Here is a 27,326-nt window from a genome sequence, read left to right on the forward strand (position 1 = left end):
CCCACAACTCAGCTATCTCAGCATTTTCCTGTGTGCCAGGATGGGTGAGATCATGCCCCATCTGGGACTGGTAGCCATGCCAGTCATGGTAGGTTTTCTTTTCTCCTTCCCCTTCAGTGAGACATGTACTGATATTTATTAACAGTTTCCCGATCTCCACCATAAGCTTTTTGCATGGACTCTTGGTACTTCAGGCATTGCCAGTGCCTGTAGGCTCCCTCACAGCCCTTAGCTTTCCCTTCCCCAACTCTTTCTACCCATTTTCAAAGTCTCTTCAGAAGTGATCAGTGGGCCATGGGAGGATTACATGATGGATCTTCAAAAGGTCTGGCTAGGAAATGGACAAGTGTTTAAGATTGTGATTGCTTTGCAGACCTAACTTCTGGAGTTTTTCCTTTTGAGATGTGCTTCTCCCTGCCATTAATGTGGAAATATCACTTTTTCCACTTCAGTTTTCACTATGCTCCTTGTAGCGTGCCTGTGCCAAGTAGGGTATAACATGATTATTGGCCATATTCTGTATGGCAGCCTGTAATTACTGCTTTAGGAGCTTTGAGATCTGGATCCAAATTTCTTGGCTTAGATTTATCTCTGATTCGACTGCAAAGTCGAGGGGTGTTAGGATCAGGGGACTTAGGGCAACCTGTTATGGAGATACATTGGTCACTGTTAAAACCTTGCCATTTTGCCCTAGATAAACAGATGTGGTTAACTCAGTGTTTCCCTGTATTTCTCTGTGTTTGCCACAGGGACTATCTAAGAAACAGTACAAATACTATGATACATTATTTATTTCTTAAGGCAGTTTAACTACAGTAGGAGCCAGCTGTAGCATGCATACTTTATAAGTGTAAAGTAAAATGGACATGGCTGTTATATAAGATTTTTTTTCCTGTACCGTAATGAAGTATAAAATCAACCATACATGGTTTGAATCTTGTGGAGTGGGATTCTGATCTTGGGACCAAACTCAGCTCTGCTGTATGTGGGTGCAGTTGAAGTCAATGAGGTTGTGCCAACTTACAGCAAGTTGAGTTTGGCCCTTAATTTAATGAGAATATGCAGGAAAATAGGACTTGTGAAGCTTCATAAATAACATCCATGAAAATGTTTTGGTTTTAGTCCTGGCTCAGAAGGGGTCAACCGAAGTCGTTCTGGATCTCTGGTTTCTTTTTTCCACAAGGATTTCTGACAGGTAAAAAAAGTCAATTAAAAGTAATGTACATGTGTAAAAGCTTGTCTTTCCTGTTGCCTGCTCTACAAAACAAAATGTTCTGGGACACAAAATTGTCAGGTCCATGGGTGCTCTGAAGCCCTGCATATGCTTTCCAGGACTTCTGGGACTTCTTCTTTGCACATAGCTGAAAATGGCCTGGGTTTTGAGCAAACACTAGCTCTTTTTGGCTGCCATCTGCTGAGCTCTAATCAGGATTGCCAGTCCTTGTGGTGCACCCTCCCTAGTGAGACATGCAGAGTGTCCTGTTTTGCCCCATCCCACCAAAGAAGAAGAGAAATAGAGAGAATTTCCTACAGCCCAGTAACTCTCACTAAAGGCAAGTGGAGCCTTTGTATGAGAAATAGAAGCAGAAGAGTGTGCAGCCCTTTGTGGCTCTGTCCTTTCGCTTTTACACCTATAAAGAGAAGTTGGAGGGGAGGGTCTTTCCAAGCCTTAGCTCTGCAAGAAGAGTCTGTATAGGAGGAAAGCTTTTGCTAATTCTCCCCTCACTGAAGCAGAAACCAAAGATTGGAGACAGCATCACTCAACCTGATTCTTTCCCCCCACCCCGAAAGAGAGCGGTCTCATAGCCCTGTCTCCAGCCAAATCCCAGAAAGCTGAAAAACTAGCATTTCCTCAGAATACAAGTAAAGAAAGAAAGTACATGTAAATGAACAGAGTTTGATTTGTTTTAAACAGACTGTTTTCAAGTAGGCATAGAAAGCATCCAAATCGTTGTTACACACTACAAATAGTTATTACTGAGAGCTCTGCTTCCTTGATTGCAGAGTAGAGTTAATAATTGCAATACTTAGATTATAAAACTCCCACTTGTCTGTCACTAAGATAGAGGGTTCCATGTGTCTGTGTGCAAGTTTGTATGTTTCCAACATTTTTCATGCACTATTCATAGCTAAGGGAGTGTTCTGCTAGCTTGCAGTTTTCCAGTTTGGGTGCAGAGTACGGCCGAGTGAAAATTGGAATTTCCATCCCATGGGAAATTCAGATGTTTCAACATTTGTTTTCATCACAGACCAGGATGAAAAGTTAAAATATCATTGTCACAGAACAAGATGTTCCAAAAAAATTCTATGCAGCTATGGCAAGACATTCCGACACTCCCAAATGCAAATGTTTCATTTTGATTTCTTGCATGTTCAGAACATTTGGCCTTGGATCAGTTCAACATAAACTATATCTCCTTATGCTGTTGCATTTCCCTAGAGTGCTTAGTATCTTCTTTTTCCCCTGTAGGCTGGGTTTCCTGCCCAGACGACAGCTTCCGTGATGCACTACAGTCATGTGATTCCCATGATGTACCCCACAGTTTGGTTGGAGGAGAGTTGACGTTACCACGTGGGATATGTAGTCTGGCTAAGGAACCTGGCCCATCAGAGAGAATGGGGCGGCATCAGGCACCCAAAACTACAACCTCATGAGGGGATGTGGCATGATAGGGAAATGCAGTTTAATCTTGAACTGACTCAAAACGTTTCAGGTCAATTCAACAAACCAAAAATATTTAGATTCAGGCTGAATTGACCCAAAATGACATCATTTGTTTAGATTTTCCAAATGGAAATTTGAAAAATTTCAGCAAAAGGAAAATATTCCTATAGAAAATTTCAGTTTTGCAGAAACTGGATTTTCCACCAAATAGTGATTTTGATGGAAAATTCTCAGTCATGTCTAATGGACAGCAAGGTGGCAGCTTTCAGCATTTCTGTTCTCAGGGATAAACATGCAGGCAGCTCTGTTGCATGGGTGAAATGTCTTGGTCCCTTTACAGTAGGTCAAGTGAGCTTTTTTGACTGCACACTGCAACTGACCCCTCTCCCAATTTTATTTAAAAAAATACTTTTTTTTCAATTTGCCAGGCACTCTTCAAAATCATGCTCGGAAATATAACTTACCAATAGATGAGCTTAGTTTCAGCTATAATGTCATCGCTGTTTATCGAGATCAAGCACAAGTTACAGAAGCATTAAAAGTGTGCCAATTTGGACAAGAATTACCTATGGATATGCAGGTACTTTGGAGTTTATTATCAATACTGAAGTAAAAATAAAAATCCTTCATATTATCTCCTTTGAGCAAAAATTGACATTGACTCTGCATAAACTGAGATTAATACTACTGTTCAATAACACACAAAACTTTGAACGTCAGGACTTTATGTTGTGTTTTCCTTAGAGCAGGTTGAAAAATGTTGAAAATTTGTCTAAAAAAAAATTCATCCAAAATTTGAAAATTAGATAATTTTCAGGCAGCTGTAGTGGTAGAGTTTTCTAAGTATGTGTCCTGTCCTCTTCTCCCAGGAATCTAGAACTTCCTGTGGTGATGTGAACGTGTCTTCAACTTTGATCATTCAGTTCATTTTTGTTTGTTCATAAATTTGGGAGATTTTGCTTTCTTATCACCTGCTGTTTATTTCAGTTACCCTCTCCAGAAGATGGTGTACTGGTACATGGGATGTTCATGGATGCCAGTCGTTGGGATGATGAAGAGATGGTTATAGAAGATGCCTTACCTAGGCAAATGAATCCAATGTTGCCAGTGGTGCATTTTGAGCCCCATCGAAATTATGAACCAAATCCATCTTTGTATCAATCACCACTTTATAAAACTGGAGCCAGAGCTGGGACACTCTCCACCACAGGTAACTGCTTCTTTAAAACCATAGTTCTTATCAAAATCAGAAGTATATAATGTGGAGATTCTGAATGGGGAGTACTCAGACATTAACTTGGTCTGAACTTTTAAATGAAAGTCATGCCCATAAGTCATTAAAAAAGGAATTTTTCCTAAGTTTGCAATAAGAGCTCAAATTTGGCCTGTGGCCTCTTCGTCAAAACAATTCCACCTTTCTCCGTATGTTATTTACTTTCTGTGTAATAATCTAAGAAGATTGAGAAGGAAGAGAGACATGGGTCCTGTGGGAATGGCTGAGAGCAATTGAGGCTTTCCTGGCTCCGAGGGAATTCTCTCAGATTAAGCCTTAGAGAAAGACAAGCAAGCATGTGGACTGTTTATTGTCTTCATCTCTGTTTTCTCTGATATGCTTTTGTTCTAAATAAATAATACTTTTTGATAAAGCTGTCGCAGTCTGGAGTTATTAATGCAATAGTATAACTCTGGAGAAAAAATAACTTTCTCCAAATACAAGCAGATTTTATTAGCTCCACACTGCTAGGTTTCAGCTTCAGATGTGAGATTCAGAAGCTGACTAGTCAGCTAAAAGAATTTAGTAATACCAGGAGGTACAGAGGTCACGTGAAATAAGTGTGCCTTCTGGAAACCACAACCACCGACAGCTCCTTTCCCTGCATGTGCAGGTCTTTCACGGTTTCCCCTTAGAAACATTGCCTGATTTTCCTTCGTATTGTTTGTGTCTTCCATGTACAGTCTGATTTTATTACAATGGTCACTCTTAAAAACCTGTGAATTTCCTTAGCTACCTAAATAAAATTGCATTAGGGACTTTTTTAAAATACTAGGTATTCACAATAGCAAATATAGTGATTTCTGTAAATATGCCCAAATAAATTTGTTAGTCTCTAAGGTGCCACAAGTTCTCCTCATAACCATATCTATTTCTGAAAGACAAAACTCTAACATTTTGAATGGAGACTACTGAAGTCCTGATAAAATTAATGGAGTGAATTCCTTCAAATGTATGTAGATACTGCAATTAAGATAACAAAAGTAATACTTAAAAACCACAGCAATCCATAGGGCCATGTTGAGGTGGTTGTGTTTTGATGAAATCAGCATTTCTTTATATTTGAGGAAACGAAAGGGACAGATTCTGATTTGCTTACATTGAATAGCACCTTACCTGAAATCAGTGGGACCACTTGTGGAGTAGGTGCTACTCAGCGTGAGTAAGGATATCAGAATCTGGCCCAGTGTACTTGCTTATTACATAGATAGAGTAAGATTTCTAATGCCCTTGACTATTCATTCATTTGTTTTTAAGTGCTTAGGTTTTGTAAATGTCATTATAGGTAAATACCCTGTTGGCATTTAGCAATTTTGAAAGCAATCATTTGCTTGTGAAATTATATCATACTTTGCCTGATAGTATGTGACACTGCGCACTGATATCTGATGAAAGATGTATTGTAATGCAATAGGCATGGGATGTTGTAGCAACCTTGGTTCTGAACGTGCTGGTTGGGGGCACTAAATTCTCCGCCATAATGTGGCATTGACATACTGATTTGCATTGCTTAGGTAAATGATAACAGTTTTTCTCTTTGCTTTTTTAACTAGGTCATTCTACCAATTTTGTGGTAACAGTCTTATTACCCTCCAAAAGACCAAGTGACTACTGGATATCGAAAGGATCGGCCTTGCTCTGCCAGCTGAATGAATAAGCAGGGTGCCGTTACAATCTAGCAGGAGTATGTGTAAATCGCATTCACGATGTATACCAGCAGAATGGTTTTAGCATTATCACAATCCTAGACTCCTGACAGTATAATAATACTGACTACTAATCTATAAATTAGTTTTTCATTTGTATTAGATTTTATAAAATAAAATGTTGCCTGATATTCATTTTCCATTGATATTTTTAGGCTAGTTCTTATCCTCTTACTGCCTCTAAGATTTATGCACCACTGCTGTAGTTAAAAATACTCTTCTACGGTATCTGCATGTTTCATGTAAAGAAACATGCTTTGCATTGGGATGCTAAGCTACTATGACTGCTGTGCTTTATTTTCAGCTTTTATGCCTTATTTTCTGTCTCTGGAGATTGCTTATGATGACAAAAGGCTTTAAGCAAAAATATTAAGAGTCCTTGAGTGACTGATTCTAAAAGTCATTCACTGTCCTGCCTGCTATATTTTAGCCATAAAAGCTGCAGAAAGAAATGAGTATCGAACCATTTTAGAAATATTCCATCTCTATCACTGAAGCAACTGGGTACCTCACAAGAATTAAAAGAGTCCATTACAATTATCAACTATAAGCCTTTCAACTTAGTCTCAGTAGCAGGGCCCACTGGTCACTAATGCCAAGTCCCATTGCAGTTTATTTCTGCAAATTAGCCAAAGACTTACACAAGACAAACAGCTCTAGCACTGTGACCTGCAGCTCATCAAGCTCAGGCTCCAAAGGAGCAGTAGCAAAAGGCACTGAGAACTTCACGCTGCTGGCTTGGGAACGCTCAGAAAATTCAGCTCTGGAGCGTACGATGGAACAGTTGGATCCATCAGAAAACTGACTCAGAGACTACTTGGAGCTTTATACAGTATAGGTCATGATCAACACCTTCAACTACACCTAGAAGTGCAACTAGTCCAAATCATGGAGCACTGCTGTTATAGCGGATAGAAGATCTTCTTACACAAGTCAAACCACTGTCATCAGCACTAGCGGCAACTTCTGGATGCTTCTCCAGCATAGTCCCAGGTAGAGCACATTACTGTAATGATCCAGCTTTCAGAGTATCAAGGTATGGAACAGTGTGTATCCTAAGGGAGAGGTAACCTTCCTAGCCAATCACAGATGTTAAAGGCACTACATACTATAGTCACATGCAAATCCAGGGGAGCAAAGGATCCCTATGACCAAAAAACTATTGGTGAGGTTGGACATCTACCTGCAGCGAAAGGTGCACTGATAACTTCAAGCTGTTCTTTTAGATATTGCAGCTTGATGTCCATTTATCTAGGAGGAACTTAAGCCAGTTTAGTCCCATCCACTTGCCTGCCTCTTTCAATACTAGATCAGACACCATAATATATGGGATAACAATGATACAGTGTAGATCTGATTGTCATCCTCACATTTATGGTACTGCAGGGGAAAACTTCTTGTTGCCCTAGCAGCAATATATAGACACATAGGAGGATAGGTCACATATCAACTTTGTCAGTCCTCACATATAAAGGCCTGCACAGAGGACGAGTGAATGCTCTCTGCCACCATTTGGGACCGCTCAAAGAATAAGGAGACAACCCACAAAAGACCTTCCTGTCAACTCCTGCAAGATTTAAAAGGTACTCAACAAAAGTTTGTGCTCAAATCATCATGGACTCTTTACCCCTGTTCATTCTCAAAAGCAAACCATCAGCAATAGTTAATGTAACATTACACTCCATAGTCTTTACGAAAATATGCTTATGATACAGATATGACATGACTGAGATGTACTTTATGCCAGATGGCTCATGTAAGATAGCATTGGAAAGGTTATGAGTTACTGAATGTGATTGTCCAATGTGTATGCCCGTATCATTTCTATATCTGAAGTTAGGAATATTGACTATGTAGCTGTATTTCAAATGGGTTACTTTGGGTGTCACCCCCAACTAGCCCTTCAGGTACAATAAAGGAAAAGCCAGACAGGGCTAATGGCCCATTAACAGAGATAATGGTCTGTAAAAGAGCTTAGTCTTCCTGTGGATGCCAGAGACAGCTTACAAGCAATGGCTGCCACAGCCCTGCAGAGACATGGGTCTGAGTCACCTGGTACTGGATACCCCTCTTCCCCTTTTGGAATGCCAGAGAAAGGGTTCCCGCCTTACACAAGAGCTATATAAGGCAAGGGAGTCACATCATGGTGGTTCTCCTCTGCCTTCCCGCCCAAAGAGACACTGAAAAACACCCAGAAGCAAGACCTGGGGGAGGGATAGCTCAGTGGTTTGAGCATTGGCGTGCTGAACCCAGGGTTGTGAGTTCAATCCTTGAAGGGGCTGCTAAGGGATCTGGGGCAAAAATTGGTCCTGCTGGTGAAGGCAGCGGGCTGGACTCCATGACCTTTCAAGGTCCCTTCCAGTTCTAGGAGATAGGTATATCTCTAATTACTATTATAACTGAACTGAGGGGAGAAAGGTTGAGCCCAAGCTAGAAGGGCATCTAGCATGTAAGTAATAATACCTGAGGTCTCAAGCTGCAGACCAGTGCAGCTGCCTTTCAAGACTTTCTGTAATCTGCCTGTAACAATATCTAGGGTGAGAAATGACTATTTGTAACCAATTTCTTTAGTGAAACAAGCTTAGCTTGCGTGTTTTGTTTTATTTGCTTAGTAATCTGCTTTGCTGTGTTTGCTATCTCTTTAACCACTTAAAATTCACCCTTTGTAGTTAATAAACTTGTTTATAATATAAGCCATTTGTAGAATTCATAATTGGGGGTGGGGAAGAGGCTGTTCATACCCTCCTCCCCATTGAGGGAGGAGACGGAGTTCATAATATACCTTTGGGTCTGCACTCCAAGGGAGGTGGGCACCTGAGTGCTGGGGCAAGTCCCTTAAGCTGAGTCTTCCCAGAGCTGATCTCAGTGTCTGTGTCGTTCTACAGTTGGGTGTGGCCCTGCCTATGTGTGCCAGAGGACAGGTTAATAGCCTGGCTCAGCAGGACAGGTAAAAAGGCTGCCCAGGCTGGTGGAACAGGTGGGCTCAGTGGTATCCCAGCACATCAGGTGGCATCTTAAAGGGGGGCAACCCGTGACAGATAGTAATACCTTTCCCTACTAAAACCACGCCCAAAAGCTGCCTGCTAGAGGTCAAGGACTCTGAAATATCCAGAAACCACTGGAGATGCTTCAGCTTTACTTTACCAGTTATCTTCTCCAAAAACAACTGGTTATCTACTGAAGGGGAATAAGTAAAGCTTTAAGGACAAAAGATGGTTCCTTGGGCAAGCAGCCTCACCACTACCTGTTTGAATGGAATTATTGAAGTTCTTCTTCAGTAATGGGCCCAAGAGCTGCCTAATACTCTCCAGCAGCAATGATAGGAAAGGTCTGGCTCACCATTGTGGGAAACAACTCTTGTCAACTCCCCTAAGACCTCTTTGGAGAAAAACAGGATAGAAATCAGCCAGAGAAGGCAATGTGTTATCGTTGATCAAATACCCAAGAATGTGCTAGGTTCCTTGCAGATATACAAGGAGTTTCTAACACCAGAGGGTAGAAGTTTTACTCATGGTATGAAGACCACATCTTCTGGTGAATACTTTGTGGATAGGGCCCCCTGTCAGCCCAGATGGCCAGTTGTAATCTGCTGGCAGATTAAAATCACACCAGAAGAGATGGGCAATTATTCTGATGAGGGGTTCATTTTACAGTGGACAGAAGACTCCTGTGATAAGGAGGCCTTTTTACCATCATCTTCCAACCGTGACATATGAGTTATTGTTTATTAATATTTAAGCATTACAGTAGTTAACAGCAGCAACATGGTTACAAGTAAAGACAAAAGTCTTCCATGTTAAACTTTAGCTAAACAAAAATAAGTTGCCTTTAATCAACGTAATTCCTTTAACAAGACCGCATTGGCCAAGTTTGAAAGTGGACCACACCAACAGAGCCCAGCAAAGAAGACTAGACTGTGACATCTAACGTCGAAATCCTGGCCTCACTGAAGTCACAGGCAAAACTCCCATTGACTTTGATGGGGCCAGGAATCCTCCCTAAAGTTTAGGATTAGCAGGTATTAGATTGGCAGTTGTGATTCAAACTGTATTCAAATTAAGCACACAGACAACAGTAGCAACACAACGGTGTCACTGAGAATCTGTCCAGTTCGCTGAATGCCTACAGACATTTCTGTTCCCTCTCAACAATCAACATTTCCTCCATTTAAAAAAAATATTTCTGTAAAGTTTTAGCAAAAATACATTCTGTCAACATCTTGACTGGAAAAATGTTTCAGATAATCACAGCAACAGTACAAGCGAGCACTAGTTGTTTGTTTAGCTAAATCCAGTATAAACAGTGCAGTGATTCACTGTCAAACATGAGAAATGCATGTCACAGCCATAGTAATTGAAGATACTGAAACATAAAGATATTAAAAAATGACAATATACTAAAGAACATGTAGAATGACTTATCAATATAGCTTTACTTATTAAACAATAGCTAAATGTTCACTAGTCCTTTCTTAAAAGTACACATACATTAGTGCTTACTTGTAACAAAGATTTGAATTCTTGCCTACCACTTGTCACAGATCATAACATCATTACAGGCAGACACTATCTAAGAAATAAATTACAGGGTTCAGTATTTATATTATTCAGTCATTACAATCACTAACATTGGACATAATCAGCTCTCAAAACTAATTTCAGCTCCTTTGTTTTATGTAAGATTTAAATTATGTTATTTAGCAAAGTTAATGGCAACGTTTTTTATTTTGAAATGACATTTTTTGTACTGCATGTGCCTCTTAGAGAGCCTTATGCAAAATCCTTTGAAACAGCTTCTATAAAATTTGGAGCAGACATCAGTATTGTAAACGTACAGATGATTGCAAAGAGTGAAAATGCAACCAGGCATAATCTGTCTATGACAGCTGCTGCAAACTTCCACTCACTACAAACTTCTTCACCCTCATCTTGTTTTCTGAAGCGCATTGCAATAAACTGAACTTCTTCCAGGATTTTGACAATCACTGGGATAGTATCCATCAAAGCTTTCTTTTGAACTAGCTCGATATCTTCTGTAGAGGCACAAGTGACCTTTCCACACTTACTATCTGGGTCGCTGTTTTGTGGGCAGCAGGGATTTTCCATGGCATGGTAGCTATAGATCACGTTCCCGTTGCTAGATTGGTATCCGGGTAACACATTCATCTCAACGCTACTGATGCTTGAACGGTGCTTGGGGTAGTTGTATTTGCAAGAGAGGGGCCTTATGTTCTCTCCAGGCTTTTTCATCCTTAAAAACCAAGCACACCAATTCAGCAGGATAACACGGACCTGAAAAACAGGAGGAAGTGATGACAATATTGTAGAGCCCTTTATCTTATTTTCACTGACTGAACGATGCACATAGAAATCTTTGCAGGATCTGTATTTCACAAAGGGATTTTGCCATCTATGTACATCTCCATTTGGACAGCTATAAACTGTTGTAAGGGGAAACTATTTCACTATCACTAATTTATATTGGCTTGTGATGGAGTGTACCAGGCCCTTTGAGGACCTCCGGAAGGCACTGCAATCCTACCACACCCTGTCCCAGAAAAAAGGCAGTAGAGCTGGGTCTTCCAAGCTGTCTAGAGAAGCTGCAGAGGGAGACAGTCAATCAGAGCCTAACAGGCTCATATAAAAGGAGCTGCAGGGCCTGGACACCCCAGTTGTTGGTTGGAGCCAGAGGAAGAAGGATGCTGTTCCTGGCTGGCTGAGGAAGCTGCAGCAGCTGGGCAGAGCAGTTGCTGGTTGCAACCAGAAGGAGTGGAAGGCTGGGAGATGATACAGGGACTAAGGAGAAACCCTGCCTAAGCAGGGGTAGGACTGTGAAGCTCCCCAGGCACAGAGGCCTAGGAGAGAGCGAGAGCTTTGACAAGAATGGCCAGAGAGTGTTATAAGCTCTCCAGGTGAAGAGGCCTGTGAGAAAGAACCCTGTGAGAACAGGGCAGAGACTGTTACAGACTCTCCAGGCAAAGAGGCCTGGGAGAGACCCTGCTTAAACAGGGTCAAGGACCCCAGAAGTTGATTGGACAGAGTGGGAAGCAGCCCAGGGAATGCAACAATAGATGCTAGTGATGGAAGCAGCAGTTGACTGCTAGTCGTAGGGTCCCTGCATTGTGACCCAGAGCTGTGGGCAGGCCTGGGTCCCTCCGCTGGTCACAGATAGAGTGGCCAAGGGTGAGGTAGGCAAAAAGTTTTGTTTGGAAACCAAGAAGGGGGCAAGTGCTTAAACAAGCCCAGAGACAGTCCTGAGAACCTTAGGAAGGAGCCAACCGTTTGTTTGACTGTGTTACCCCAGTAGGGGTTGTTTTCCATCCATTTCACATACAGACTGTGTGTGACTCAGCTTCAGGGCTGAGTCACTGAAAACCCATCTGAAAAGAGAAACTACCGGCAGAAAGCACTGCAAAAGCAGCAACTCTCTTGGCAGTAGAGGCAAAGAGACAGCGGAGCAGCAGGAGCTGTCAGAGAAGTTTGTGATGGGCTGGGCAGAGCTAGGAGGGTAGAAGACTCATGTGGGCCCCTGAGATAACGAGGGAAGAACCAGCTCAAGAGACTGAACCAGAGAGCCAGAGTGGAGGGGTTGGGAACAGTGCAGGGAGCTCTGACGTGAGGGACATGGTGGGTTGTGAACACAGACCAGGGCAGGAATCTGACCTCTAGTGAGAAGCCCTGGGAGGTGTTGCTCATTACAAGAACCCAGGAAAGGGCTAAGGAGAAATACTCCACCTAGCTGCCTCCTTCCTACCACAATCTGTCTTGTAGGAGGGTGTGCGGTTCACTAGGCCCAGAGTCAGGAGCTGGAGACCTGAAAAGGGCTTGGAATTATTATTTGGATTTTGTTATCCCAAAGGCAGTGGGAATAAATTGTGGCCGGGCTGGAAAGCCAAGTTGTGAGAAGAGGCTGACCACCGTGAGACCAGAATGACCATCAGCAAGGGGTGCATGACAGAGCTGTTAACACTGCGCCTGGCCAGGAGGTGAGTGCACCCTTCCCCAGATCATTTTTTGGTGGCTTGTTACTTTCTCAGACTTCCCCTTTCAAAGTGAAATTTTCCCAAGCCTGGTCTCTTCCCACATATGACTTTTTTGGAGTAGTTTGAGCAAAAAGTTCAGCCAAGTGAAGAAAATGGACTTTTCACATTACAAAGCAATTCTTGCGCCCTTTTGTTTGTAAACATTCCAGTGTCTCTGTGGTTAAGAGGAGAAAGCTGATGGCAGTCGTCCCTTTGCATAGATTTCGTGACTGGGTTATACTGGAAAGATTTGAGGTGATCATTCTGCTGCTGTTGTAGCTGGATTATGAGTCAGAGTGCTCCGAGTTTGTTTTGGAGTACTATGGAGTGATCACTTTTAGGAAGGGAAAGGAACTTGCACAATTGTGAATGTTAGTCACTGGCTCAGGAAGCTAGTGACACTACTGAAGCTATTTAAGCCATGTGTCTTTTGTACTGCCCCTATGCAGGTCCTTAGCCTGCCCCTGGTTCACCAGCTGTTAATTCCTTTGAAGCAGGTGATGGAAATAATCCCACAATGAGGAATAGAGAGGAATTAAAATGTGCAGAACTCTCGATGCTGTGGGGAGGAAGATGCATGACCAGTAGGGAATCCAATGAGATTCCCCTTGCAGAGAACAACAGTTTCAGGTAAGTAATTTCCTTTTCTCTGCAGATAACCATCTTAATAGATTCACATTCTTACCGAGCAAAAAAGCTGCAGGGCTATCTCTGAAAGAAAAATGTAACACAGACTGCAGCAGGCATGGAGGAAAAACAGGGCCCATGTGCCAGGAATCACAATGGCCAAAACCTTTGTATTTGTATGCAGAGAGTTAAACTCCTTCTCATCCTCCTGGTGACATTCTCCTCAGTACAACCGCAGCACTCCTGCCTTTTCGCTCTAGGTCTTGCCCTGTCCCTCCCATCCCATCTCTTTGTACGTGGGTCTCTCTCTTTTCTGGCCTGGCACGTACCCATTCAAATGATGTTTTCTGCGATATTCACGTGGGCTCTGCTGCAATGCAAGTAATCATTCTGGGCCTCACTTTGCTAGGAGCTGTACATAGGCAGAGACAGAGCCTGCCCTAAAGACTAAATAGATAAAACAGAGAGGTGAAGTGATTGGCTCAAGGGCATACAGCAGAGCAGTGGCAGGGCTGGGAGCAGAACCCAAACCTGCTGGGTCCCTACTAGTGCCCAATATGGGGGAGGGATAGCTCAGTGGTTTGAGCATTGGCCTGCTAAACCCATTTTTGTGAGTTCAATCCTTGAGGGGACCACTCAGGGATCTGGCAAAAATTGGTCCTGCTAGTAAAGGCAGGAGGCTGACTTGATGACCTTTTCAAGGTCCCTTCCAGTTCTAGGAGATAGGTATATCTCTAATTATTATTTTATTTTATTTTAATCCACAAGCCAGTCTCTCATTTTATCAATAGCCGACCCAGGAACCTCAGTCACTAACACATTCCTAGTACACGGCTGGAAGGAAACACAGATCCTTCCTTTACTGCTCCAGCAGTGGGTGGAGGAGCACTGCCTCCCTAGATGTGGGCAGAGAGGCTTTCTGCAGGTATCCTGAAAGCTCAGCCCTTGGCATATTCCCAGGCAGTCTTAAATTCAAAGGGGGTCTTTTAAAACCCTTCTAATAAACTGGGAAAAGGTCAGTCATCTCAGGGGGATAAGAGGAGGTTAAGATGGTTGGTTTGTTGTTTGTTCCATATCCTTGTAAGTAATTTACTTTCCTATAACTAGGTAGGGCCCTCATCACAACCAGCACTGCTGTGTCAATGAGTGACTGCACTGATGTGAGCGATGGATGTGTCAGTGCTGCAAGAACAAGCATAAATGCAGGTTGCCCTGAGATACTGGTGCAAGGTCAGCCCTGTGTCTATTGGAAGCTTGGCAGCAGAGTGTGGGTCCCAGCTCTGATCTACCCGAACTTTCACGATGCCGAGTGTTCTGATCAGCTCTGGCTGGGGCTTCATTGCCCCAAGGCCTATGCAGGGATAGGACATTCCAACAGAGCAATCTGCCAGAAGGAGAACCTCATTCAATGTTGTCCTGCAACCTCCAAATATTCCCTCTCCACACTCTGGATGCAGGACTCCCAGAGCTGAGTGACCAGAAGCCACGTCTGATCAGTTCCATTGAGAGAAGAGTTCTCCATGCGTTGCCTGGTCCCCACAAAGATAATGCCTCAATTGAGAGACTGGTTTCACGCACCACTAGTTGAGGCTTATACTAGGGCCTGCTACGTTACTAAAGCTTCACGGTGTGCCAACCACGCCAACACAGGAAATTTCACTGACCAAAATAGGGTCTCTACTCTGGCTCCTCAGTGGCTGAAACTGCTGTAGTTTTGCTGGGTAGCTTCATCTCACACTTAGCAGAACGATCAGAGGGTGTCTTGATGGGACTATGAGTGATTAGAACCCCTGGCGGGTCAGGAGGGTCCAGAGACTGGTGAGCAAAGTTCTTATTAAGGCCCAATATGCATGAGTCACACCTGGGCCGCTAGGGCCATGGTGCAACTAGGGCTCTCAGCCCATGGATTCATGAGTGGGATGGTTATCTTTAAAGCTCTCCTAGCCCTGGTCAGCACTGGGAGAGGATCGATCTAAGTTACACAACTTCAGCTACGTGAATAACGTAACTGAAGTTGACGTACTTAGATCGACGTACCGTGGTGTCTTCACTGTGGGTGAGTCGACTGCTGCTGCTCCCTCATCAACTCCGCCTGCGCCTCTCGCGGCGGTGAAGTCCAGGAGTCGACGGGAGAGCACTCGGGGGTCAATTTACCGTGTCTAGACTAGACACTATAAATCCATCCCCGCTGGATCAATCGCTGCCCGCGATCCGGTGGGTAGTGTAGACCTACCCTTACAGCATTGTAACTGGATGAAGAAGATCATTCAGAATTCATTGGCTGTGCTGTCTGGCAGGTAAGACAATGATTTTAAATGTCATGACAATTCACTAAGAAATCATTACTAGCATGCCCAGCTACTGGATTTTTCATTGTTTGTTTTAAACTTGCGTCAACACCCTGGAGTATTTTAGAGCAGATGAAATCTGTTGTTTATTCCGCCTCTCACACAAGGTGACATCAGTGGATTGTGGGACATTTTTCCATTTTGTCAGATTAATTTCTCACGGTGATAGAGACAATGAACTAAGTGTCAGAGGCTGCTGCAGAAATGGACTTCTTGGAAAACCAGTCTGGATAGATAATTGTGGATATTTATTTTCACTTCTGCTTTCCTCTTTTCCTTTTTAATCAGGCACAATGCGCTCTGTAAAGTCTCCCCATGAGAAACAGTGAGAGAAAAACTGTGTTTTGTTTTGGTTTGGGAGTTTTTACTTGAACATCTGATGAGTGGATATTGCTCCTGAAAGGCCCCAGCTCGTCTGATCAGCTGGAAGTGGTGGGCAGAGCCCAGCGAAGTGAGGGAACATGGCCCCCTCAGAAGACAGAGCGGCCACAGCACCCGGACTTATTCTACTACCAGGGAGGCACAAACAGGAAGTGGGGTGCAGGTCACATGGTCAAAATGAGGGATCTAGAGGAGACCACTGAGCACAGTGGGAAGAGAGCAGTATGGGTCCTGTGATGCCCTGGGAGTTGGCAAGAGCAAAGGGGGCACCATTAAGAAGAGCATCATTGGTTTGCCTGATGTTTGACTTTCCCACGTCAGCTGAACAATAAATGCCACAAACTCCAGTGGGAAGCCTAATAACCAGGGTGCTTTGTAATGGTAACCCAGATCCTGGGGGTTTGGGCTCTTTTTCCAAGTGTGGGTTTTCTTCCAGCATGACGAGATCACACCTGTTGTGTTCAATCACAATTGTTCAGCTGATTACAAAAAGTTGTGGTCCCATCAGTTCAGTATCAAGAAGAGTCATTTATTTCCTTTTACTGAATAGGTCCATGTTGAAGCCACTTACCCAGTGGGGCATTTTTCCCGCTTGTGGATCATGATGATGAAACTGAAGAACCAGGACGGTTACCACCACCGAGAGACCAACAATGAACATGATGCTAGCGAAATATTGAGCTGCAATTAAAAAATAACAAAGACGAGGTAAGTTTGATTAGAAATGACAGGGTGAAATCTGCTGTCCTGATTGTTGTCCTGTGCTGCTGCCATGTGAGAGAGTGAGCTTCCCCTCCAGACTGAAAACATGGCCGAGCCCCTGCAAAGAAATGCCAGGCATGGGCTCCATTAGTGACTGATCATCAGAGAAAGGGGCCCTCTGAATGCAGGCTTCCCCCCCAGTCCCCCATCCAATTCAATTGTAATGGCATGTACACAAAGGACAAGGGGTTTACATTTCTAGAATTTATATCAAATTCAGTATAATTGTTGGCATAAGAAAATGATATTAAGGGTGAGATTTGCAAAAAGCCCTGAAAAGAGACAGCAGGTAGTCGCACTGTTCCAGGAGTAGGGGCCAGGTTGTGACTGAGATGTCATCTGGTCCTTAGTTCCCCATCTTGGTCTGTGGAGGAGGTAATCTGTGCCAATCGCTACCCTACTGGCCCTGCCATGCCAGCACATGTGCACAGGGGTGACAGGTTTGTATAATTTTTGGTGGTGCCCAGAACGGGTCCAAGCCCTGCCCTACCACACCTGCCTTGTAAGCCAATATATATATTTTAAAATCTAAAAATGTGGGAGCTCTGGGGTGGGACTGGTGATGAGGGGTTTGGGGTGTGGGAGAGGCTCAGGCAGAGGGTTGGAGTGCGGGGGTGAGGGTTGTGGGGTGGGGCTGGGGATGAGGGGTTCATGGTGCAGGAGGGGAATCCGGGCTGGGGTGTGGGTTGGAGTGTGGGGGAATGAGGGCTGGGGATGAGGGGTATGGGGTGTGGGGTGTGGGAAGGGGCTCAGGGCTGGGGCAGAGGGTTGGGGTGCAGGGGGTGAGGGCTGTGGCGTGGGGCTGGTGATGAGGAGTTCATAGTGCAGGAGGGGAATCTGGGCTGGAGAAGAGGGTTGGGATGTGTGGGGGATGAGGGCTGCAGATGAGGGGTTTGGGGTATGGGAGGGACTCTGGGGTAGGACAGAGGGTTGGGGTGCGGGAGGGTGAGGACTGTAGGGTGGGGCCAGGGATGAGGGATTCAGGGTGAAGAAGAGGCTCAGGGCTGAGGCAGAGGGTTGGGGTGCAGGGGTTGAGGGCTCTGGCTGGGGATGTGGGCTCTGGGGTGAGGCGGGGCTGGGGATGAGGAGTTTGGGGTGCAGACAGGCTGCCCTGGGATTGGGGCCAGAGAGGAGGACTCCCCCCAGCCCTCTCCCCACTGGCAGTAGCGAGCTCCGGGGGAGGGGTCCCCATTTCCCTTCTCCCCCGACCCCCTGGCAGCACACTCACCCCGCACCACTGTCACTGCACCTGCTCCTCTCAGGTCCAAGAAGCCCCCTCGCCTTCCCTGTGCTGGGTGCCGGGGTGCGGCTGCCATCACATGTGCGCCTCCTCCCCTGCTGCTGCCCCTCACTGTAGCCTCACTAGGGGTGGGGCTGCCCCTTGCCCAACCTGGGGCAGGAGCGGTGACTACGGGTGGGGGGGGGCTGTGCTAGTGAAGGGTCCTGCCGGAAAAGGGAAGGGTCCAAGGCAGAAGGGCAGGGTCGGGGTCAGCCTGCCCTGGCATTAGTGGATGGGGCTGCTAGGATCCTGTGGTGGCAGTCGATGCCAGGAGCCAGCAGAGCACAGAGCAGCGCTGAGACAGGGACACTCTGGGACCTGGGAGAGACGTGGGGGTGGCAGGTGTGGGCCAGGGGACACTCTAGGGAGGCATGGGGGGGAAGCAGGTGGGGCCCATGGAGAGACGCAGCCCCGAACATTGGTGGAGCCGAGCCTCTAGGCCCTGAATATTGCTGGAACCCAGGCCCCATGGACCCATATAACTCGGCGCCCCTGCGTGTGCATTGCCCAGAGCTCTGGGGGAGGAGCCAAGGTTCTGCCCAGCTGTGCAGGAGGGGGCGGCCGCACTGTGGTACAGGAAGTCCATGCAGGGGAATAACAGAGGCACCTTGTGCCCACTCATTCCTCTACACTGGTCACTAAGCAGGTCACAGTCAAGCCCTAAAATAAGCAAAGTACCTGAGAAACTCACAGGAGAAATTTCAGCTTCGAGGCTCTCTGTCTACTGCTGTGTGTGTCCGGGTATTGCAAACCAGCTCAGCGATGTACGAATGCTTTGCTATCCCACGATAGATGGGAGCTGGGGAGTTTATGGATGAGTGAAACTTGCCCCAGTCAGGGACTTCAGAGAGTTAATGTTGTTTCATACACTGGGCTGGAAAGTGAGCAATACGATTGTGCATAAAGCAGTTTAGTTGGCTGGTAAAAGGCGACATATGCACTCGAATGCATAGCTTTTGTCTGTGTATAATGGTCAAAGGAACACAGACCAACAGCCTTCTCAGCAGTGTACTCATTGTCAATGCACGATCACACCCAGTAGGGATGCCTGATTTGACAGCCTTCAGTAGCGGATGAAGTCTGACTGATTCTGTCATGTTGAGCATAGTGCTGAAAGCAGAAACTGCAGGCCAACCCTGCTGCACACCATGATTATTTCTGTGCAGCTTTCACCTCAAGATCAAGCCCCGGTGCCCACAGATTAAAGGAGGTCTCTGGTATCTCAACACTAGCCAAATAGGAAACCTACAACAAAGAAACAACATGACAAGAGAGGAAGGATGATCCAGTAGTTGGGGCATCAGAGTAAGACTAGAGACACTGATTCAGTTCTCTGCTCCACCCCAGATCCTTGTGCGAAATTGGGCCTCAGTTCCCCATCTGTATAATGGGGATAATAGCACTGTCCCGCCTGACTGGTATATGGTTAGGATAAATAGAGTACAGATTGTGTGGCATTCAGATCCAACAGTAATGGAGGCCTTATTAAAGGTGGAAGAACTCGATGGAATATTTGGTGATATTTGACTTTTGAAAGGAGATCCAGTACAACTAAGCTGAAGAGACAACACTGAGGCTAACCAAGGAAAAATGCATTTTCTGCATACCCCAAATCAAGTTTTAGGGAAGACAATAAAGAGAGATGGAATCGGTCCAAGCCTCTGCAGCTTGAGGTCTTCAAACCACAATTTGAAGACTTCAATAACTCAGACATAAGTTAGGGGTTTGTTACAGGAGTGGGTGGGTGAGATTCTGTGACCTGCTTTGTGCAGGAGGTCAGACTAGATGATCATATTGGTCCCTTCTGACCTTAAAGTCTATAAGACCTGGACCAAGTACCACTAAGATGCCAATGTCTATTGCTAAGGTTAATGTGATTTAAGCCAATTGCTAAATATGTTCCTGAGAAAAATCTGGTTGTAGCAAACACTCTGTCATAGTGGCAGCATTGCAGTCACGTACCCATGAACTCGAAAATTACATAAAGGGGCACGTGGATGCTGTGGACACATACAGATACGTGTCAGAAAAGAGACTACTCCAGCTACCGAAACAATCTTGACAGATACCTAACTTCAGGAAGTTCTAAGTGACATTAGGAGTGGATGGTCCATGTATCTAAGGACACTAAAGAAGTGACAAGAGACAACTTTGTGTGTGCAATTAAGCAGGTCTAATGGACTCATGATTAAAGGCAGTTGCACCATAATTCCAAATGAAATGAGTGGCAATATCTAAACCTCTTCCTTGGGGGACATCAGGGATTAACTAAATGCTGTGCCAGTATCTGGCTGGAAAGGTGAAGCAGAATGAAGGGACTGAAATTTCTCAGCGTTGGGAATGCTTCCTTCAATGGAAAGGTGCATCTAGGCTCTACGACTACAGGAAATCTTTGGGTCAAAACACTGGACAGGGATTCATGAGCACCTGATTCAGTTCTTGATTTGCCACAGGCTGGACCCTGGACAAGGTACCTAAAGAAGAGAAGCATTCAACTTCTATGAAGTTTAAGAGCAAGGAAGATGCCCAACTCCCTCAAACACCAGCCTTCAACTCTTTGGACCTCAGTCCGTCGTGTTAAACGGGGATCAAAACACACCCTGTCTGTCGAGTGTAAGCTCTTGAGTCAGCTCTGCCTCTGTGTGCTGCCATGTACGGGCGGAGCAGAGAGGGTAGGAAGCACAACAGGATCGTTCCATGGACTATTAACTGTAACAAAGACTAGCCTGCACACCAGCAATCTCTGGTACTTCAGCCCTTGCTAGAGGGCAGCTAAAGCAGATCTCACTCACTCACTCATGCCCGTCACCCCAATCGGGGTATGGGCCGCCAACCACAGATCTCCAGAGTCCTCTATCCTGGGCCATTCGCTCTAGCTGGTTCCAGGTATAGACCATTTTTTTGCTATCAGCCTGAAGGTCTAGCAGTGTAAAAAAGACAAAGAACATGGGAGTCTAGGCCTGTGTCCAGTGGTGCCAAATGCCAAGGAGCATTATAACCAAAGGGCCCACAGAGGGATGGGACAGCATGTGCTGAAGCCAGAAATCCTGTTTCCCCAACCGCACACACGTGCACCCAGCCCCTCTCCCGAGCAGGAGCTTGGAGCAATAGTAAAGGTTTTAATAGCGTCTCAGAGGTGTTAAATCACATACTCTCCTAATGCAACTTCCCATCGCTGCAGAGAAGAACACAATGCGGATAAGGAGCCGCTAAGGTCTGCATTAAAACTATGGTATAGCTCTGTGAGGCAGTCCCAGTGTCCCAGGACAAAATAAATTATGCAGATAGGCTAACAGAATAATCTTGACAGGTAGAGGAATAGAAAAATCTCCCTATTACATACACAAAAGGAAAGAGCAAAGAGCTAAGGGAGATTTTACTCAATGTGAGGGGAACAGGCAGAATTAACCACTGGAAGGAACTACCCAGCGAAGTAGTGGATTTTCCAGCTCTCCGTGTGTTCACATCAAGACTGGTTTCTGGGAGGACAGGGCTAGCTGGAATGCACCTCTCTGATCGCAGCCCTTGTGCCTTCACTGCTCTCGGGATGGAATCCCACCACTTCCCCACTCTCAAGACAGGCCCGGCTGCAGGACCCTGGGGACCAACCCTGCGAACACTGTAGACAGAGCTGGCCCCAGCATGCTCAGTGAATTAGAAACACAATAGACACATCACAAGAACAACCACTGTCCTGAAATACTATGCACTTTGGTGAATGCTGCACATTTAAAGGGGCACTGTAAGATTACTAAGTCTCACAGGAAATGACTTTTAAATGGTTTCAGCCTGGAATGCAAAGGAACCCTAAGGGTCTGTTAGCCCCGGCTGCCACAGCTTCACTGCCCTTGTTATTAAAGTAAAGCGCGATCAAAGCTAGCTGGGTGTGTGCTGCAGTGGCAGAGCAGGCAGGCCCTAGGACAGGTACGCTCACTGAAAGAAAACAAGAACATGCCAACAACGGATACCCGTACAGGAATTAAAGCCACTCCCTCTTCCATTTACTGCACATGGAGACCCCAGCCCACAGGACCTGCCTACTATGCCCCCTCATCAACATGGCACATCCCACTGGCAAATGGAGCTGAACGGAATGACATACCCTTTGCATCTGACCTCTAGGACCTGCTGCTCTGACTTTTCCTGGGCCCCAATTCTGTGCCTATGGACACCATTGGTAGTAGGCTCAGGCCAAGGAACCCAGTGATCTGTGTCACTGAACAAAGCTTGCATGACCAGGCATGGGTAATGTGGTAGCACATGTTAGCAAGAGGCACAGGGATTTGCCTTTGTAACTCCACATGCAGCCTGGGTTCTCATTGGCCTGGAGACGTTCAGGGCATGAGTGATGCTGAAGGCAATGTTGTTTGCAGTGGCGGTGACTGTTCCTCTGTCCCTGGGGCCCATCTAGCCGGAGTGGTGCTAACTTCTCCAAGCTATCGGGCTGAGCTCCGCACTGACCAGGAGCAGATGGAGCCCCCTTCAGGCAGCCTCAGTGGCACAAGTGCTTAATGAAACAAGTGAACTTGATTCGTGAAAGAAATTACATTCTTTTCACTGCCCTCCCCTCCATGGCTGCCATGGGACAGGAAAGGGAACGATGTCAGACCTTGCTTCAACCCCCACTTCTATTGCTGACATGCTCTCTGGCCTTTTGACTTCCCTATGACTCATTTTGCACCTAGGTGTAGAGGGGGGAAATGCTTTGACATCTCTAAAACATGAAGAGATTGATGGGATATTGGTGACTATTACCAGTCTTATTATAGTCTCAAAATACATGCTGTTTCCTTAGCATCTTTGTAACACTCCAATAGTTGCTTCCAAGGCACAGAAGTGCAGGCAATCTCTTTCCAGAGTGAGGTTCTAGCTTTCCTAGGGCTGATTTATTTTTTTGTCTTTTTATTGCTAGAAGAGGCATAATGTGTAGCGTAGTACCTAGGCAGCTGCTTCAGCATCTGGGGGCTGTAGGCATGAGTCCCTGGGCTTTAGATATGCATCACATACTGAATTACCGGCAGACACCTAGCAAATATAGTGGCTGATGCTATCCAATGGGGGGGCTGTAAATAATCAGCAATAACAGCTATTCATTCTTGCAGTGGTGCTTAACTTTGCCGATGACATTGCTTTCCCGAGGATGATGTGGAATGGAATGACTGCCCTTACATCAGAGAGAGAACAGAAAGCAGCAAAAATTGGATTGAAAGCAAATGCAGAGAAGACCAATATTATGAAGGGAGGAAACTGGACAACAGATACAAAGGTGCATGTGGATGGAAAAAAAAACAAACAGGTAGAGTTCTGCCACTTGGGGAGAGTGATGACATTTGAAGATGGCTGTGAACGAGAGATTCATCCGAGATTAGGAAAAACAAACACTGCTTTTGGAAGGATGAACAACCTGTAGTCACATAGAGGTCACCTACCAAACTACAGGTCACGTTATACCATGCGATTGTACTGAGCACACTACTGTACAGAGAAGAGACTTGGCCAATGACAGTGGCTAACCAAAGGAAGTTGGAGGCTGCCCACCACAGATGGCTGAGGAAGATACTACACATTTCATAGAAAGACAAAATAACTAAAGCGAGAGCCAGGAAGCCGACAGAGCAGGAGTTTAGAAAAGGCCAACAAAGAGAGAAGTCTCAGGTGGTTGGGATGTATGCCCTGTTTGGAAGATGCTAAGCAAGCAGTGAATGGGGTAGTCAGGGGAGGAAAGAGAAAGTATGGAAGGCCAAGGAAGAACAAGCAGAAGACAGTGACAGAGGATTGAATGCGCTGTCATCACCGAGGAAGAGGTCCCACAACTAGCGAATGACCACAATCAATAGAGAATGTGTCAGTGGCCCAGGAGAAACTAAAGTCTAAGGCATGGGTAGGCAACCTATGGCAAGCGTGCCAAAGGCAGCATACGAGCTGATTTTCAGTGGCACTCACACTGCTGGGTCCTGGCCACCAGTCCGGGGGCTCTGCATTTTAATTTAATTTTAAATGAAGCTTCGTAAACATTTTAAAAACCTTATTTACTTTGCATACAACAATAGTTTAGTTATATGTTACAGACTTTTAGAAAGAGACCTTCTAAAAACATTAAAATGTATTACTGGCATGCGAAACCTTAAATTAGAGTGAATAAATGAAGACTCAGCACAGCACTTCTGAAAGATTGCCGATCCCTGGTCTAAGGTAAAGTGATGGTCCTCCTAGAATGTGGGAAATTCTATAAAGGAGATGGAAATAGTTTCCAAATTAGAATGCTGATGTGGGATGGGGCTGGTAGTCTAATATGACATCCTGCATTACTGAACGGGTTTGTTGCAGGACTACAGCAAAATGCCAAGGTTTGTTTGGAGATGTCAGGGCATGTCCTCAGCTTCAGTGCAACTATGCCTATGTACAGCAACTGAGGACCTGCCCCATCATGTGTATTTAGGGCAGTGTAAGAAAAACTAAAACCTGAACAAGCTTGGAGTGGGTAAAAGCAGAACAAACTTGAAGTGGGTAGCCAGTTCCAGCCCTGGGACAGAAGCTGCCACTGCCAGGTGAATGCAAGGTAAGCTCACTCTCCAGCCCACCACCAATGACCCATCACCTTTCCTGGTGTAGCTCCATCACTGAGCAGCATAAAACTGGTGCAGCAGGGTGGAAGAGCAAACCCAGGGTCTGCATTACCCTACAGTGCAGAATGGTACATATAGTCCAGTCTGTGACCAATAATTTAAAAACCAAGATCCTAAAGTTAGCCTGTGTTATGTCCATATTTTGGGACTAAAATATTGCCCTGATTTTCAAAAGTGCTGGCACTCAGCATTCATGACTTCAGCAGGAGTTGCTGGGTGATTCGCAGTTCTGAAAATAAAGCCATATATTAATTGCCTAAATACAGATTTAGGAGCCTGGCTTTTAAGGCATTCACTTTTTAAAATCTGTGTGTGGTTTGTGTCTGTCAGTAATATGCAATGTCTATGAAATTATAATTGTTATTCTATGTCCATTTGGGAGGCTGAATCCTATGAAGAAAATCCCACTGACATCAGTGTGCCTCTAGATACTACTGTAATCCAAATGATAAGCAATGTGTATAATTATGTAGGGCTTTGTTTGCTTACCATGTTTTAATCATGCAGTAGTTAGTCATTTAAATCCTATGTGCTTCACTAAATACACAATATAAGAACATTTTCAGTTCTCAACCTATTTTTAAAGGAATAATATACCTTGTTCTTTGGTTAGCTGTTTGATGACACAAGAGCTTGGATGGAAATACAACCTCCTGATTTAAAGGTATTTGTTTTTTCTTTATGCATCGTGTGTGTGTGTTCGCATTCCATATGCAAAATCTTTGTTTAAAAGAGTCTGACATACCTCTTTTGTTTAAAAGAGTCTGACATACCCCTGCCCCCAGTGCAAACTCTTATAAACAAGGATATAGCAAGTTAGAGGACACCTCTGAACTGTATAAAGCTAACATAGCACAGTTCAACTGATGGTGATAGATTCCACATCATCACAAAAAAGCCTTCCTTGTCCTTCTGAAAGATCTGCTGCACAAAACATTAAGTGCCCTTCTAATACAATGCAAAACCTCAGTTACATCCTCAGCAAATATTCAGGACTGATCTGTGTGCACGGGTTAGGTATATCGTGTGTGATGTGTTTGGTGGGGGAAGTGTGAGGTCACCTTTACGTTTTTGCATTCTCTAGTGAGGAAGATTTAATATGTGCAAAAATTCATACTCATCTAGTCTGGTCTCTTGCAGAGCACGGGCCACAGGATGTCACCCAATGATTATCCATCAAACCCAACAATTTGTGTAATGATTTTGGAGTTTCATGGCTTAATACATGCTCCCTACTCCCATGCACAGTTCTATCCAGCTGTATAGATGGCACCATAAAAAAAAGGAAATTAAAAATAGGCCAAGTCACAAGTGCAGCCAGGCAGGCTGCCCTAGGGAGGAATCAGCTGTTCTAGGGATGGATAAGTTCAGGCCTCAGTGGTTGCTGTATAATCATGCTCTGAAGATCTTGACAAAGGTTGCACTCCACAGCTTTCGGGACTCCCAGGGCTCAGCAATATGGCCTTGCTCTTATAGTTCACTGAGTTTGGTTCTAGCTCAGCCATTGTCTTTTATACACCACAGCGTTCAAATGCTTTTCATCCACGTCCCTGGGTTTGTTGGATCGGTTAAGATTTTAAATATAAATCAGTGCAATTAGTCTCAGTGGTTCCCTGACTTCTCTGTTTCTTAGCTCAGTGCCCCATGTGAGTCCTCAGAAACTCAGCTATCATTTTTGTCAGTGAGCTTCAGGGCAGGCTTTGAATATACCACACTCCTCAAACTCAGACCCTCCAAGGACTGCAGAGGTCTCTTGAGCTAACAACAGGGCAGGACTCCTCCATAGCATGCAGAAGCGTGCTGCAAGGCACACAGGGAACAGCTAGCACGCTGACCTGTATGCTCTTTCCCTGGTGGGGTACAGGCAAGGGCAGTCATCTGTGCTACCAAGCAGTACGCTCACCAGCAGAGGGAGGGTGCGGTCATTGCTTCTCCTTGGAGAAAAAACTGAAGTGCAGCACCCCAGAAGTGCACTGGGGACAGTGTCATGTTTTTCTGTACCAGATATGGACTGGCTACAGAGCTTGTGTTCCTCATAAGATCCTTTAATTGTCTGTCATGTATGGCTGAAGTTCGTTTAAAAAAGGTATTTGACACACAGTACCAGCTAGTGGCTGAACACGAGAATACAGTTTAGCATTCCATCACATCTCCCTCGTTACGTTCTTCATTCCTGCCATTTACAACATTTACATTATCACACAGTCTTTGAAGCTCTGAACATATCAGTCTGTCTCTAAATTGTACTGGTTTTCTCATTACACAACAGGAACACATAACGACTTGCTCATCAGGCTGTCCGCCAGTTGCAACATCTGACTGTGGTCGATTTGGAATCCTTGAATCATCATCTTGTTCTGCATCTGACACCTGTAGGGTTTGCTCTGTTGATCACTCTTTCTGAGGAATAAACTGTAGATGTTGATGGTTTCTGTTGAATTCTCTACTGTCAGTCTCAATCACATATGATTTGGGCACTGAATACATTTTCTTCATGACAGCTGGAGTTGTCCATCCTTCTCCATCCAATCTGACATGAACACAGTCACTAGATTTTAGACCCAGCAGTTCTCTGAGTGTCTGTTGTAAAAGTGTAAAAACTCCTTTAGCCTTTTTATCATATTTTGCCACTCTCTTC

The 27,326-nt window shown here is 44.9% G+C and overlaps 2 protein-coding genes and 1 long non-coding RNA gene across 9 annotated transcripts in view; 2 read left to right on the top strand and 1 right to left on the bottom strand.

The window, feature by feature from the left end:
- DNAH6 (dynein axonemal heavy chain 6) overlaps positions 1 to 8,265 on the top strand; it is a 209,259-nt gene extending 200,994 nt beyond the window's left edge. For all 6 annotated transcript variants that reach the window (XM_032780286.2, XM_032780290.2, XM_032780291.2 and 3 more), the window contains 4 exons: positions 1,123 to 1,195; positions 3,094 to 3,245; positions 3,653 to 3,875; positions 5,492 to 8,265. In XM_032780286.2, the coding sequence (XP_032636177.1) occupies positions 1,123 to 1,195; positions 3,094 to 3,245; positions 3,653 to 3,875; positions 5,492 to 5,595 (552 nt within the window). In that variant the 3' untranslated portion in view covers positions 5,596 to 8,265. The remainder of the gene's footprint in view (positions 1 to 1,122; positions 1,196 to 3,093; positions 3,246 to 3,652; positions 3,876 to 5,491) is intronic.
- A 1,107-nt stretch (positions 8,266 to 9,372) lies between these two features.
- The window catches only part of LOC116824763 (neuronal acetylcholine receptor subunit alpha-7-like), a 95,050-nt gene continuing 77,096 nt past the window's right edge, over positions 9,373 to 27,326 (bottom strand). Inside the window, exons 9-10 of the mRNA XM_032780296.1 lie at positions 16,593 to 16,702; positions 9,373 to 10,935 (exon numbers count right to left, since the gene is read on the bottom strand). Of these exons, the coding sequence (XP_032636187.1) occupies positions 10,414 to 10,935; positions 16,593 to 16,702 (632 nt within the window). The 3' untranslated portion in view covers positions 9,373 to 10,413. The remainder of the gene's footprint in view (positions 10,936 to 16,592; positions 16,703 to 27,326) is intronic.
- LOC116824764 (uncharacterized) lies at positions 12,236 to 25,370 on the top strand. Of its 2 annotated transcripts, none has more exons than XR_012656176.1 (4): positions 12,236 to 12,629; positions 13,163 to 13,295; positions 16,572 to 16,729; positions 25,302 to 25,370. It is a non-coding gene; the product is annotated as an uncharacterized LOC116824764 (long non-coding RNA). The 2 variants fall into 2 exon arrangements; XR_012656177.1 differs by lacking the exon at positions 25,302 to 25,370 and adding an exon at positions 23,165 to 24,017.

Source organism: Chelonoidis abingdonii, chromosome 6, assembly GCF_003597395.2.
Source record: "Chelonoidis abingdonii isolate Lonesome George chromosome 6, CheloAbing_2.0, whole genome shotgun sequence".
Lineage (NCBI taxonomy): Eukaryota > Metazoa > Chordata > Testudines > Testudinidae > Chelonoidis > Chelonoidis abingdonii.